Source organism: Streptopelia decaocto (genome assembly GCF_964273445.1).
Source record: "Streptopelia decaocto genome assembly, chromosome: 27".
In the NCBI taxonomy this organism is placed as follows: domain Eukaryota; kingdom Metazoa; phylum Chordata; class Aves; order Columbiformes; family Columbidae; genus Streptopelia; species Streptopelia decaocto.
In genome coordinates, this window is record NC_138682.1 from 1,381,221 (window position 1) to 1,394,458 (window position 13,238).

General features: G+C 60.9%; 1 protein-coding gene across 3 annotated transcripts; it reads right to left on the bottom strand.

Moving 5' to 3' along the window:
• Positions 1-6,729: 6,729 nt before the first annotated feature.
• Positions 6,730-11,500, bottom strand: STAC3 (SH3 and cysteine rich domain 3). Of its 3 annotated transcripts, none has more exons than XM_082073556.1 (12): positions 11,345-11,500; positions 10,652-10,718; positions 10,050-10,308; positions 9,842-9,939; positions 9,603-9,678; positions 9,429-9,523; positions 9,264-9,330; positions 9,022-9,071; positions 8,792-8,895; positions 8,572-8,623; positions 7,809-7,946; positions 6,730-7,700 (listed from the first exon to the last, which is right to left on the bottom strand). In XM_082073556.1, the coding sequence occupies exons 2-12, from the start codon at positions 10,715-10,717 to the stop codon at positions 7,602-7,604; spliced, it is 1,104 nt and encodes a 367-aa protein (XP_081929682.1). In that variant the 5' UTR covers position 10,718; positions 11,345-11,500; the 3' UTR covers positions 6,730-7,601. The 3 variants fall into 3 exon arrangements, with proteins under 3 accessions (XP_081929682.1, XP_081929681.1, XP_081929680.1); XM_082073555.1 differs by having other exon boundaries at positions 9,429-9,520; positions 10,050-10,311; XM_082073554.1 differs by having other exon boundaries at positions 10,050-10,311.
• Between the last annotated feature and the right edge of the window lie 1,738 nt (positions 11,501-13,238).

Sequence of the window (13,238 nt, forward strand, 5' to 3'; positions counted from 1 at the left end):
GCCAGGTGGCCGCTGCCACCCTCACCACCTGCAGCCCTGGAGTCCACGCTTGACTTGCAAATGCAGCCGCAGGAGCTGAAGGTCTCGCTCCTGTCAACCAGCCTGAAATCCCCAGGGCCAGCTCGGGGTGTCACCGCGTCCAGAAGTGCCCCAGAGGTGGTGACAGGGCACGGGGACACACCTGCCCGAGGGCCGTGTCCTCCTACCGGGGTGAGAGATGCTGATCCCAGAGGGATGGGCAGGTTTTGGGGCTGGAAGGGTCACACCAAGGAGGGGCGAAGAAGTGACAGGCGCCACGCTGACACCAACCTGCCCACGCTGTGCCACCCCCAGCCCTGGTGGATATTGTCTCCTCGTTAATTTTTCATGAGCATAATGATAATTCTGCTCACTGCGTTGCCACGGACCCCATAACAATGAGCCGCGGTGCTTCCCCCAGGTTTGGCAGCACCGGTGCCAGGGGACAACCGGGCCAGAGGTCTCCAAAGGGCACAGCCGGGGGTCCCCCCATGGCACCCGGTCCTGGGTGGGCGCCGGCAGAATGAGAACGTGCCCCTGCGTGTGCTCCCTTCCTCCTCTGCCCGCTGTGCCCAGAGATGGGCGCGGGGCACCCAGGTGCTGTTTTCCATAAACTACAACACTTAGGAGGTGGCGGGGGGGACGTGGGGCGCACTGATGCCCCCCCACACCCCACAAGCGAGCTTGGGAGGGACAGAAATTGGAATTTCTGCCACCCCGAGTCCTGCCTGCCGGTGTCTGCCCCGTTCTGATGTGCCCAACTAGAATCGCCAATTCCAATAAACCCAAGCTAGATTAATTTTCATTTCCCCATGCAAATCAGTGCTAATTAGGATGGATTTAGTTCACATCACAGGGACTGTGGGGACAGACACTGCGCACGGTCGTCACTCCCCAGGCAGGCTTCGGGGCGGTTCAGCCCCCATTAACGATTTGGCTTCGGGGCGGTTCAGCCCCCGTTAATGATTTGGCTTCGGGGCGGTTCAGCCCCCGTTAATGATTTGGGAGGGCGGACCCCACAGTTTGCAGGTCAGGGGTCGGGGGGGGGGGCGGCAGGTAGAGCAGGGATTGCCCCTCTGACCAGGCTCAGCCCCCCACATCCCCCCGGCCCTCCCCATAGCATCCTGGAGCCAAATCCACCCCTCTCAGGGCTCCCCACAAGGGCTTTTTGCTACCCCCGATTAATGCCCATGTGGGATGTCGCTGGACCACAGAGGTGATGAGCGAACTGATGGGGGGAACACACGTACCGGGGGACCAGGGGGGTCTGACACCCAGGGACTCGGGGCTGTCAGGGCTGGAGCGAAGCGGTGACGGGGGGTCCCCGGGGGCCCCTTTTTCACCTTTTAAATGCAGATCGAGGTGGGGAGGCTGCGCTGCCCATGATGGTCCCAGCGCTGGGAGATGCCAGCGGTCCCCAGCAGGATGCGACCATCCCTGTCACCTCGGGGCTGCCCCGCGCTGCTGTGGGACAGGCGACAGCACAGCCCCCCCCACCCCCCCAGCTTTTTCAGATTCTGCCTGTGCCTTCTCCTTTGCCAAATATTTAACTAATTAACGCTGCCCGCAGGCTCCTGTTTACGCAGCTTGTTGTTGAGCCAAGAAAAGACTCCTGGCTGCCTCAGAGCAAAGACGGTGCAAACTGCAAATGGGACCCCCCAGGCACAAAGCTCAGCTCAACTCAGCTGGGGCACCTGAGCTGTCCCTGATACGCGGCTGCGCCCCTGCCCACGGGAGCCCTGCGCGCCCACAGCTGCGACAGCCCCGCGCCACTGAGCACCAGGCGGCCCCCAGGACCGGGGGGGGGCACATCCGAGCTGTGCAACCGCTTGCACTGCGGCCCCCCCCAGGACCGGGGGCACATCTGAGCTGTGCAGCCGCTTGCACTGGAGACACCAGGATCGGGGGCACATCCGAGCTGTGCAGCCACTTCCACTGCAGCCCCCCCAGGACCGGGGGCACATCTGAGCTGTGCAGCCGCTTGCACTGGAGACACCAGGATCGGGGGCACATCCGAGCTGTGCAACCGCTTGCACTGCAGCCCCCCGCAAGGACCGGGGGCACATCTGAGCTGTGCAGCCACTTCCACTGCAGCCCCCCCAGGACCGGGGGCACATCTGAGTTGTGCAACCGCTTGCACTGCAGCCCCCCCAGGACCGGGGGCACATCCGAGCTGTGCAACCTCTTCCACTGCAGCCCCCCCCAAGGACCGGGGGCACATCTGAGCTGTGCAGCCACTTCCACTGCAGCCCCCCCAGGACCGGGGGCACATCCGAGCTGTGCAACCACTTCCACTGCAGCCCCCCCAGGACCGGGGGCACATCCGAGCTGTGCAACCGCTTGCACTGCAGCCCCCCAGGACCGGGGGCACATCTGAGCTGTGCAGCCACTTCCACTGCAGCCCCCCCAGGACCGGGGGCACATCCGAGCTGTGCAACCGCTTGCACTGCAGCCCCCCCAGGACCGGGGGCACACCCGTGACTGTGCCGTGCCGTGGGGGACCCACGCAGCACAGCCCGGGGTCTGAGCGAGGCTGCGAGGCCAGAGCCAGTGTGACAAACAGCCAGAGGCGCTCCTGCCTCCTGCTCTCATTAAATTCCCCCTAACGAGCTCAGCACTGAGCCCTGGGGCCCAGCTGGACTCGGAGCTGGTCATTACTGCTGACAAGGACCTGTCAAAGCGGGAGATATGGGGCGGGGGGGTGTCCCATGCACGGCACCACCCGTGGGTGCGCATTGCACCCCCAGAGCTGGGGACGCCCACCCCCAAACCTCACCGGCTCCCCTTGGGCCCTTCCCTCCGCTGCTCCTGGACAGACGGACAGGGCTGCAGGACAGGACAGCTGCCCAGCCCTGGGTCTCCCTCTCCCAGGACCCGCCTGGAGCAGGAGAGATGGAGGATCCGAGCATCGCTCCCCCCGCTCTCCCATCCCCGAGCGGAGCTGCTGCTTCCCGGGAGCACCCTGGCACAGATAAGGAGCCCTGGTGATCCCCAGGGCACGTTTAATCTGGGACAGGACAGTTATTGGATAAATACCATGAATATGTAAATTGCATTTATGCTGATTTACAGCTGGGGAGGGGAGATGGTTCAGTTTAGTTTAATGCATTTATTTCCCTGCCTCGAGATGGAGAACAATCTCCGAGCGCTGCATCTGCCAAGCCAGAGGAGGCAATTCGGGCAGATGGATGTGAAGGGACTCATTTGTGGGGACAAGAGGTGGGCAGGACATGGGGTGCAGCACCCAGACACCTCTCGGGGGCTCATTGTCCTTGTGTGCACCCCAGAAGGCTGTTACCCCCATCCCCTCCACGCCAGTGCTGCTCCTGGGATGATATATGGATCCAGCACAGGACCACTGGTATTTCAATTAATTTCCAGGCCTTGCAAAGCCTCCTGACCTTTCCCGAGACGCAGAGAGAAATCGAGGTGATTAATCTGGCAGGTCGGGGTGGCTCCCCCACTCTGCCATTCCCTGTGCGTGACATGGGGTGGGATGGGCGGCAAGACCCCTTTGCATCAATGCGATCGGATGCATTGTTGTTGAGCGGAGTCGCAGCCCCGCTCTGCAAACCGCTGGGGCACAACCAGGCTGGGGGCACCGGGAACGGGACAAACACGAGCAACAGTGAACCCCAAACTTGTGCTCAGCAGCTGCAGAACGTGTTCCCCCGAGCACTCGCGAGCAGCCTGTGCTGGTTGGTCTGAAAACGGGTTGATTTCCTTCCTGCATTACAAACCTTTCTCTTTCCCAGCCAGCACGCTCATGATTTGCACTCAGGTTGAGAACAAGCAGATCCCAGCCCAGCACAGGGTTCATGGTTTGAATCGCTCTGCTCTGAGAGCCAAGGACACTCTGAGCTCTGCCCACAGGGGTGAGGCAGCGAGGAAGGGGATGGACGGACAGAGCTGGACTGACACCCACACGGAGCAACCACAGTGTTCCAGCCCATTAGCATCCTGCTCATTATTTAAGGAGAGTCGGAGTTGGGATCTTCTGGTTGTCTGTTCCGCTCTCTCTCTGGGGTGCAGATGTGGGGGTTTGGTTGGGACGTTTAGTTCATCCTTTTACCATTTTGCAGAGGCCTCTGAGCCTTTCTGCCTTTCTCCTCTTTTCTCTCTCTGGGATCGGCTTTGGGACCAGGTGCCGTTTCCTGGCACTGGCTGCTCAGCGTGTTCATGAGGAATTGCCTTGACCATCTTTTATTTCTATTTTCTATCTATATTTACTAGTAGCAAATTAGTATTTTGTTATTTTATTAAACGGTGTTGATCTCAATCCAAGTTTCTCCCTTCCCTTCTGATCCTCTCCCCTATTTGGGGGATGAGTGAGCGGCTGTGTTGCGGTTGTGTTGCCAGCGGTTGTGTTGGTTGCGGTTGTGTTGCCAGCTCAGGTTCAACCACAACATTGTCCCTTGCGTCCCACTCGCTGTGTGACACCAGTGACTCCCGCGTCCCTCGGGTGTCAGTATTGGGACTGGTGCTGCTGAGCACCCTCGTTGGTGACGCGGTTTGTGAAAGTTCGCCAAGAGGAAGACTACTGACTTCAGCCCAAAGACACCAACAGACAACCACCATGAGGCAGCACACGTGGGTTGGGGATATTACAATGATTTCGGGGATCCAATTGTAATATTACAGCCCATTCTAATAAATGGTCTGAATATGCATGAAGAAACGGGCATAAACCAGCAAGCTTTGGGCAAAAGGGTGTGCGAGCTTTGGGAGCGACCCCCTTGCACCCTGGCGCCACAATAAACATTCCTGCTCTATAACTCGGGTTGTTGAGCTCATTCCACAGGTCAGGGTGATGCGCAATGGGACCATAGGGACCTGCAGAGGGGGCACTGGGGATGGAGGGGACAATGGGGACTGGGAGGCTCCGAAAAGCAGCTGGGAGGCACATGGTGGAGCTGGGTGGGAGGGAACAGATTCACCTCTTAATTTCCTATTAACTGCTGATCAGTCCAATTAGATCCTGCATGTAATGAAGGCCATCTGCTCGGGAGGGCCCCAGCGCTCCCTCCCCATCCCAAATCACGCACTGTCCTTTGCAGCCACCACAGAAGCCCCCGAGCGCTGGCAGGGAAGGGGTTTGGGCACTGGAGTCTTATGAAAGGGGTTTTGCCCAATTTTCCTGATTACTCTAATTAAGTTGTTCTCTTCAGTTGTTAATTGAGACGGAGCCCTCCCCGCTTCCCTGGGTGGTTTCCCCTCTTCCCCAACCTACTTCTCAGCCACAGCAAATCAGCTTTCAACCCCCCCAGCCCCACGCAGGGCTCTGCAAATAAATAAATAGGCAGTCCCAGTAAAATTAACCATATGAAGAGCTGCAAATGAGCTGGAAAATTGTAATGGCTCAGCATTTAAAAGCTGTCAGGAGGGACGGCGGGAGTGAGCCCTGCATTGCCCCCACCCCCGGTATTTTCTGCTGCACATCGGGCACTGGGGGGGGACCCGCCAGGGTTGAGACTGGGAAGAGGGGCTCAAGGTGGGGGCTGCGTTGCCCTTGAACCCCCCCCAGGCCCCGCTCGTCAGCGAGGGTCTGACTATGAATATTCATGGTTGTGGCGGCGGTGACAAGGACGGGGCTCGCATAGCAAACAGCCGCCCTGGGTGGTGGAGAAGGGACAGGCGGCGACCCCCGGGAACGGCGGGGGTGCGACACCCGGGACAGGGGCACGCGCCGTCCGCCAGGGGGCGCCTCGGTTGCTCCTGTATATTTGCATATATTTGCATACGGCGCATCCGCGCAGCGCGGCAGCAGCGCCCCCACCCGGCCCGCGCCGGGAACGCGACCGAGAGGCGGCTCCGCCCGGCGGCCCCGTGGAGCCCGCGGCATCTGGAACGTTGTGTCCGGTTGTGGCCCCTCAGCTCCAGCAGGACAGGGAACTGCTGGAGAGAGTCCAGCGCAGCCACCAAGATGCTGGAGGGAGTGGAGCATCTCCCGTGTGAGGAAAGGCTGAGGGAGCTGGGGCTCTGGAGCTGGACAAGAGGAGACTGAGGGGGGACTCATTCCTGGGGATCAATATGGAAAGGGGGAGTGTCAGGAGGATGGAGCCAGGCTCTTCTGGGTGACAACCAGTGACAGGACAAGGGGCAATGGGTGCAAACTGGAACACAGGAGGTTCCGCTTAAATCTGAGCAGAAACTTGTTCGTGGTGAGGGTGGCAGAGCCTGGCCCAGGCTGCCCAGGGGGTTGTGGAGTCTCCTTCTCTGCAGACATTGCAACCCGCCTGGTTCCTGTGTAACCTCATCTGGGTGTTCCTGCTCCATGGGGGGATTGCACTGGATGAGCTTTCCAGGTCCCTTCAACCCCTGACATTGATTCTGCGATCGCGCCATCGCTGCCGCCGCTGTCACCGCGCGGACCCCCCGGCCCGACACCGTTTCCTGTCGCCATGGCGACGGGCGACACGCGGTCCCGGCCCCCGTCGCCATGGTTACCGCCGGCGTCACGTCCCGGGCCGCGCAGCCGCCTCCGCCGCGGCACCTGTTCCCGGCGCCGCTCCCCCCGCCGCGTTCCAAGGACTCGTCCTGTCCCGTCACCTGTCACCCGCGGCCCCTATTCGGGCTCTGCCGGGCCCGGCGCCAGCGCCCGGGCCTGAGCGGGGCCGGACTGGGAACCGGGGGGTCCTGCCCCTTCTCCCCGTGGCTGTGGGACCCCCGGGTGCTGCGTTGGGGGGCGGCGGTTGCACTTGCACACGTGTGTGTGTGTAAAGAACGTTTAATGGTGTTTTTACAAAACCGAGGAGCTGGTGCCTGGTCCCAGTCGGGGGAACGAGACACATCGGACTATGAATCCTCAATGTAAAACAAAATCTCTTCAAACTAATCCCGGGATGCAAATTGATACCTGTATTTACAAGTTAATCTGGGAGGACGGGTGGGCAAAGAACCAGGAATCCATATTTTAAACAGATCAATAAGGGGAAGGGTATTGTTAGAATGAGATGAATGAGATGGGTAAACTGAGGCAGGGCCGGGGGGGCTGTAAACCCCGTGGTACCAGCCACTGGGGAACAGGGGAGGCAATTTGCGATGGGATTTGGGGGATATAAGCGGGGGGGGGTTTGCGCTATTCTATATGCCGACCTTTAGGTAAAACACCCCATCTTGCAAAATCGTTATTGCTGAGAGATCTTTCCTGGGCCTTTTCTATTGGCAAGATGATTGTTTCCTACAACACGCAGCCCCCCAGCCCCATCTGCAGCCCCACAGCGACCCCCCCAGCAACTCCAAACCAGGACCAGCGCCGAATGGGGTAGCAGACGTGTATTGGCACAACACAGGATTACACAGCCCGGAGCGGCCCCGCTGACGGCCCCGAGGCGCCCGCCACCCCAGCGAGTCTGGGGGGGCCCCCTCCTTGCACCCAGCGTGCTAAAGCGCTACAACCCCCCCCCCAGGGGAAACAGCGCGAGAGGCGCCTCCCGAACCCCAGGCCTGCGCTTGTCCTGGTGGGGATGGTCCCCACCGGAGCCCCCGCTGCTGCGGCACCAGGGACAGGGGGTCCTGCTGTCCCCGTCCCCATCAGGGTCCGTCCGCCCCCCGGCTGGGGGGCCCTGGGATGCTGCCCCCGCTCAGATCTCCTGCAGGAAATCCACGGGGAAGAGCCCGACTTTGCGGCCGGTGTAGACTTTGACGTAACCATTCACCTCCTCACCCTTCTGCACCACGATCTGGGGGTGAGGGGGGGCGGGTGAGGCTCCTGTGAGCTGGGGGGGGCTGGGGCAGAGGTGTGGGGGGGCTGCAGGACCGTGGGCTGGGAGCGCGCGGTCCCGTCTCACCTGATCCTTCTTGAGCGTGATCTGCCCGATCTCCCGGTTGCCCACAAACGAACGCGTCACCTTGTGCACCCGCTCGCCCGCCCGCACCCGGATGATGAAGTTGGGAGGGAAGTAGCCAACTTTCTCACCGATCTTCCCCTGAAAGAAGTCACAGAATCATAGGATCACTTCAGCTGGAACAGACCCTCAGGATCACCGAGTCCAACCATAACCCAACTCCAGCACTAAACCACGTCCCTAAACCTCGTCTAAACGTCTTTTAAACCCCTCCAGGGATGGTGACTCCAGCACTGCCCTGGGCAGCCTGTTCAATGCCCCACAGCCCTTTGGGGAAGAAATTGTTCCCCAGATCCAACCTCAACCTCCCCTGGTGCAACTTGAGGCTGTTTCCTCTTGTTTTATCCCTTGGGAGCACAGACCAACCCCCTCCATGCTCCAAGCTCCTTTCAGGCAGTTCAGAGATCAGAAGGTCTCCCCTCAGCTCCTGTTCTCCAGCTGAACCCCCCAGCTCCCTCAGCCGCTCCATCACACTTGTGCTCCAGCCCCTCACCAGCTCCATCACCTCCTCTGCACCCTCTCTAGCGCCTCAACGTCCTTCTGATGATGCGGTCAGCATCATGGGTGTTGGAGCCGATCTGTCCGGCCCCCAGGTCCCCCATGACAAACACCCCGCAGCTCGTGGGGATTTAGGGTGCGCTTTGCGCTGCTCTCTGCTTTAAGCACCGCGTCCTTCCCCTCCGTGCTCGCAGGACACCAGCCTTACCCGCCACCACTCCTCGTTGGAGTCATCGACCACCGTGATCTTCTCCCCCGGCCTGCGAAGGGAAGGGAGGGCAGGGTGTTGGGGAGCTCGGGGGGTGCCCTCGTTCATCTGCGTTTGGTTGCGATCGTCGTCGTTGAGGCGAAGGCTTCTCCCCCTCCCCACCGCCCACCCCGCACCCTCCCTCGCCGCCCCCGCGCCCGCTCCGTGGCCGAGAGCTTACGGGAAATCGAGGTCGTCCTTCTCCAGGGCTTTAAAGCGATAAAGCGCCACGAAATAGTGAGACTGCAGAAAGCCACCGCGCAGCCCCGGCTGCGGCTTCTTGTTCTGGGGAGGGGGAGCGGGGGGCTTGAGGCACAAAAGCAGCCCCGGGGAGCCCAGCAGGGAGATCCCTGCAGCCTCTGCCCACCCTGCTCCAAGGCCTTCAGGGTGGAAGGGGAGTTCAACGGCTACCTTGTCATCTGCTGGGCTCTTCTCAGTCTTCTTGTCCCCTTCGGAGGTGCCTGGAGGTGGGAGGAGGGTGGTTATGTCGCTCTCGGTGTTGCCCCCTACCCCCGGATCTCCCATGTCCAGCAGAGAGTGGAGACCTGAACCGAGGACCCCGTTGCGCAGGGCAAAGTCCGTTCTCCCCATCGGGCTCCCTCCCTGCCCCACTTTCGTGTTCCTCGGCCCCCACGTGTGGTCGCCGCACTCACCGCCCTCGGCTTTGCCCTGTTCTGGCTTTGCGGCTTCTGGTTCCTCATCCATCATGGCAGCCAAGGGCTGCAAGGCAGAGGGTGGTCAGGGAGAGGGGGCAATGGGGTGCAGCGCGGCGCCAGGACCCTCGGGCACTCAGAGCCACGGGCCAACCCCGCACTCACGTTTTTCTTGTCGTCCTGCCCTTTCTTGCGCTCCTTGTTGGCCATAATGACGCCCGTCCGCAGGGTCTCGAACACGGGGTCGCTCCTGTTGGCTGCTGGGGCGCAGGGGTGGGGACAAGGTTCGTCTCCGGGACACCAGGAGGTGGGGGACCCCGCTGCGGGGACCGTACTTACACAGCAGCTCCTTGACGCAGGCGTATTGCTGGTCGCTGTAGAGGGGTGAGCTGTACGCCCGCCGAAACCCCGGGGGCTGGGGGGAAGAGGAGGACAGAGCATCACCCACCACCCAGACCCATGGGTGACCCAGGAGCGGGTGGGCGCTGGGGACCCACGAGCACGCAGAAGGGGAGCGACACCCGGGACCCCCGCCGGGAGGAGGGGAGCGAGCGCTTTGGCGCGGCGGGGACACTCACGATCTTGCCGAAGCAGCGCTGCATCTCCACGTAGGACTGGCAGTGGTGGTGGATGTTGGTTTTGCAGTTCTTGCACCTCAGGCCAAATTTGTTGTTGACTGGCGGTGGCGGGGTGGAAAGGAGAGGCAACGTGACACTGCAGCTGTGGCCTTGGCCCCCAGCCCTCGCCCTGCCCGCGGCCCCCAGCCCCAGCCCCCTCGGCACTCACGGACGATCATGCGGGCGCAAACGTCGCAGAATTTGGGCTTTTTGAAGTAATGATCTTTGAACTTGTGGGGTTTGTCGTTGACAAGTTTCTGGGGTTCGGGTGGGGGTTCAGGCTCCTCCTCCTCTTCTTCCTCTTCCTCCTCCTCGTAGATGTAGTAGATGGGGCCGCCCGAGGGGCTGACCAGCTCCCCGTTGGGCTGCGGCTCCGTCGCCGTCTCTTCCTTGGGTTTTCGATGGAAAAGTTGCTTCAGCTTCTGTAGCTGCTGGGGCGGGAGAGGAGGCATCGACATGGCAGGTGTGGGGAGCAGGAGCCGCTGCCTGGCTCCCGGCCCCCTCGCTCTGACCTAGAGGCTCCTCCACCCCCACGTGGGCACCCTGGGCACCCCACGATTGGGATGCTGCGAGGACAGGGACCCCGCGAGGTCCCCACAAAACCAGCGGCTGCGACTCCTCAGCACCACGTCGGTGTGGGCACCCTGGGGAGAAGCCAAGGTGGGAAACGGCCCCGCTGGAGCGGGATCCCACCTGAGCCCCGCAGAGACAGCGCTGGAAAGGCGGCTCCCTCGCCCACCCACCCGAGCTCCCCTGGGGGCACCCACTTACCCGGCTCTTGGGTTTCCCACCTGGAGCAGGTGAAGCCGCCGGCTCCGGCACTTCCTTCTCTGTCATGCTATGAGGGGAAAAGAGACAAATCATGGTGGAGGGAATGGCCAGACCCTGCTGGATGGGAAGCATCTCCCCGGCTGCTCCTCCTGCCCCAGCTGTGCCGCCCAAGGCCCGGGGCTCCCGGCCCAGCCCGGCGCTGCTGATGCTCAGTGCAGGTGGTGCCAAGTGTTGCCAGCCCGGCCCTGGGCTACCTGCGCACACCCAGACGTCTCCATCGCACGGATTAACCACAAACGGTGCCGCTCTCGACCCCCCGGGACACAAGCACCTGCGCCGCTGTTTGGCATCGCTGCACAGCCGCTTTTCTCCCCATAGCAGCCCCATGTTACCAGGGGGGCAGGAGCTGCTCCTGCATCCCCCCAAACGCGCCTGTTCCACCATTGACCCTCAACCATCCCCACAGCCCTTGGACCCAGACATCACTATTTTTGGTGATGCCTAACCCAGGGCCCCCCGTGTCCCCACAGAAACCAACCAGGACGACCAGCAGGGAACCAGCGACGTGAGCTGGGGCGCCCTGGGGTGCTGCAGGAGCAAAGGACCCCGAGGTCTTGCAGGAACACGGGTGGACCAGCGGCCCGTGGGGGCCGGCGGCCGCGACGAGGGGGAACCGCGCGGAAACGCACTCACGCTGCGCTCGGAGCTCTCGTCCCGCGATGGAAAACCCCGCGAGCGGTGGTGGCGTCGGGGTCCCGTTGGCTGCAGAGCCCCCTGTGCTGGGTGAGCAGGGAGGGGGCAGCCGCCCCGGTCCCGTGGAGAGCGGGAGTGACAGGGCGAGGGGAACCAACAGCTGAGCGCTGGCGGAGGCTGACGCCGAGAAATTGGAGCCAGCGCATGAGCCAGGAGGGGAGTGGGGTGGAGAGGAGCCACTGGCTATTTGCGTTAGTGGGTTGCTGGGCGTCACAGGGGCCCACCCACCCCCTGGCACGGGGCACAGCGAGCGCTCTGGCCTCCACAGCTCCGAGGCTCCCACATCCGAGGCTCCTGCAGCTGGAGGGGAGCAGGGCAGAGTGGCGGCGGCGGGTCTGCGATGGGGCGGCTCTCGTGGCTGCCCCAGTGCTCCTGGCAGCAAATCCTGCTGGTCTGCTCTGCTCTGGGAGCTGGGACCACGCTGCCATCATAGAATTATTTCAGTTGGAAGAGACCCTCAGGATCATCGAGTCCAAGCACAACCTCACCCAACTCCAGCACTAAACCACGGCCCTAAGAACCTCGTCTAAACGCCTTTTAAACCCCTCTAGGGATGGTGACTCCAGCACTGCCCTGGGCAGCCTGTTCAATGCCCCACAGCCCTTTCCATGAAGAATTTCTTCCTAATATCCAACCTCAACCTCCCCTGGCGCAACTTGAGGCCGTTTCCTCTTGTTTTATCACTTGGGAGCACAGACCAACCCCCTCCATGCTCCAAGCTCCTTTCAGGCAGTTCAGAGATCAGAAGGTCTCCCCTCAGCTCCTGGTCTCCAGCTGAACCCCCCAGCTCCCTCAGCCGCTCCATCACACTTGTGCTCCAGCCCCTCACCGTCTCCTCTGCTCTCTCCCCCTCTGCCCTGCAGCGGGTGGCAGGTCCCTGCTCCCGTGTCCCTGCCAGGCCGTGGGACACCAGTTTGCAGCGAGGTTGGGGCTGCAGCCCAACCCTTCCAGGCAGCTCTTACCTCTCCGCTCCCACCTGCTCTCGAGGGTCCCATCCAGCTGCTGCCAGAGGCTCCAGGTGCTGCGTGCGAACGCCCCGGCGAAGGTGCTGCCAGCCCTTAAGAGTGTAACCAAAGTTATCTTGGCACTCATGAAACACCGAGTCAAATGAGAATTTTCCCAATGAGATCTCTCTTTCAATTTAAACTGTTTTTCCTGTGTTTCCACCAAGTGATTTAGACCATTGGTTGGCTCCCTGTTCACACCTGCTACTCGGTTTTAACTCTATGGACACCCTGGGTGTAACAACATCCTCGTTGTTACGCCCTTATGTGTCTCAGTACCTTCAATAGATACCTTTAACTAGAAAGGATAAACCTGGGCTTTATGTCTTAATGGAAACGTGTAGTCCTGCTAATTTCATAAGATAATAAAGGTGTGATACATTTCACATGTTTTTCCTTTTTCCAGGTATTTTTCCCATTGTACAGTTTGGGAATAGTCCCAACTACGCAGCTGAAGTTTTATAGTGTATTTTCACGTGTAACTACCAGTTACCTGGCAACACCTGCACCTACTCCTGTCATCGGGGGGAATATGTTGCTGGGGGTACAGTGGGACCACCCTGCACCCCCATTCTTGCCATTGCACAGCGAGGCTGCGAACACCAGACAGGGGGGACCAACCCTTCTGCTCCCCCATTGTCGTCTCAGGCAGCACAGGCAGCTCCAGCTCTGGTACAGAACAGCAAAGCAGCAGGAAAGTGATGGACAAGTTTTCTTTTTATATTTAAAAACGCCCCCCACCCCCCCCCCAAATAAAATAAAACCAAAAATAACCCTCCCCCTCCCTCCCTCCCCCCAAATAATAATCAGATTAAATAAAATGTGCAGTG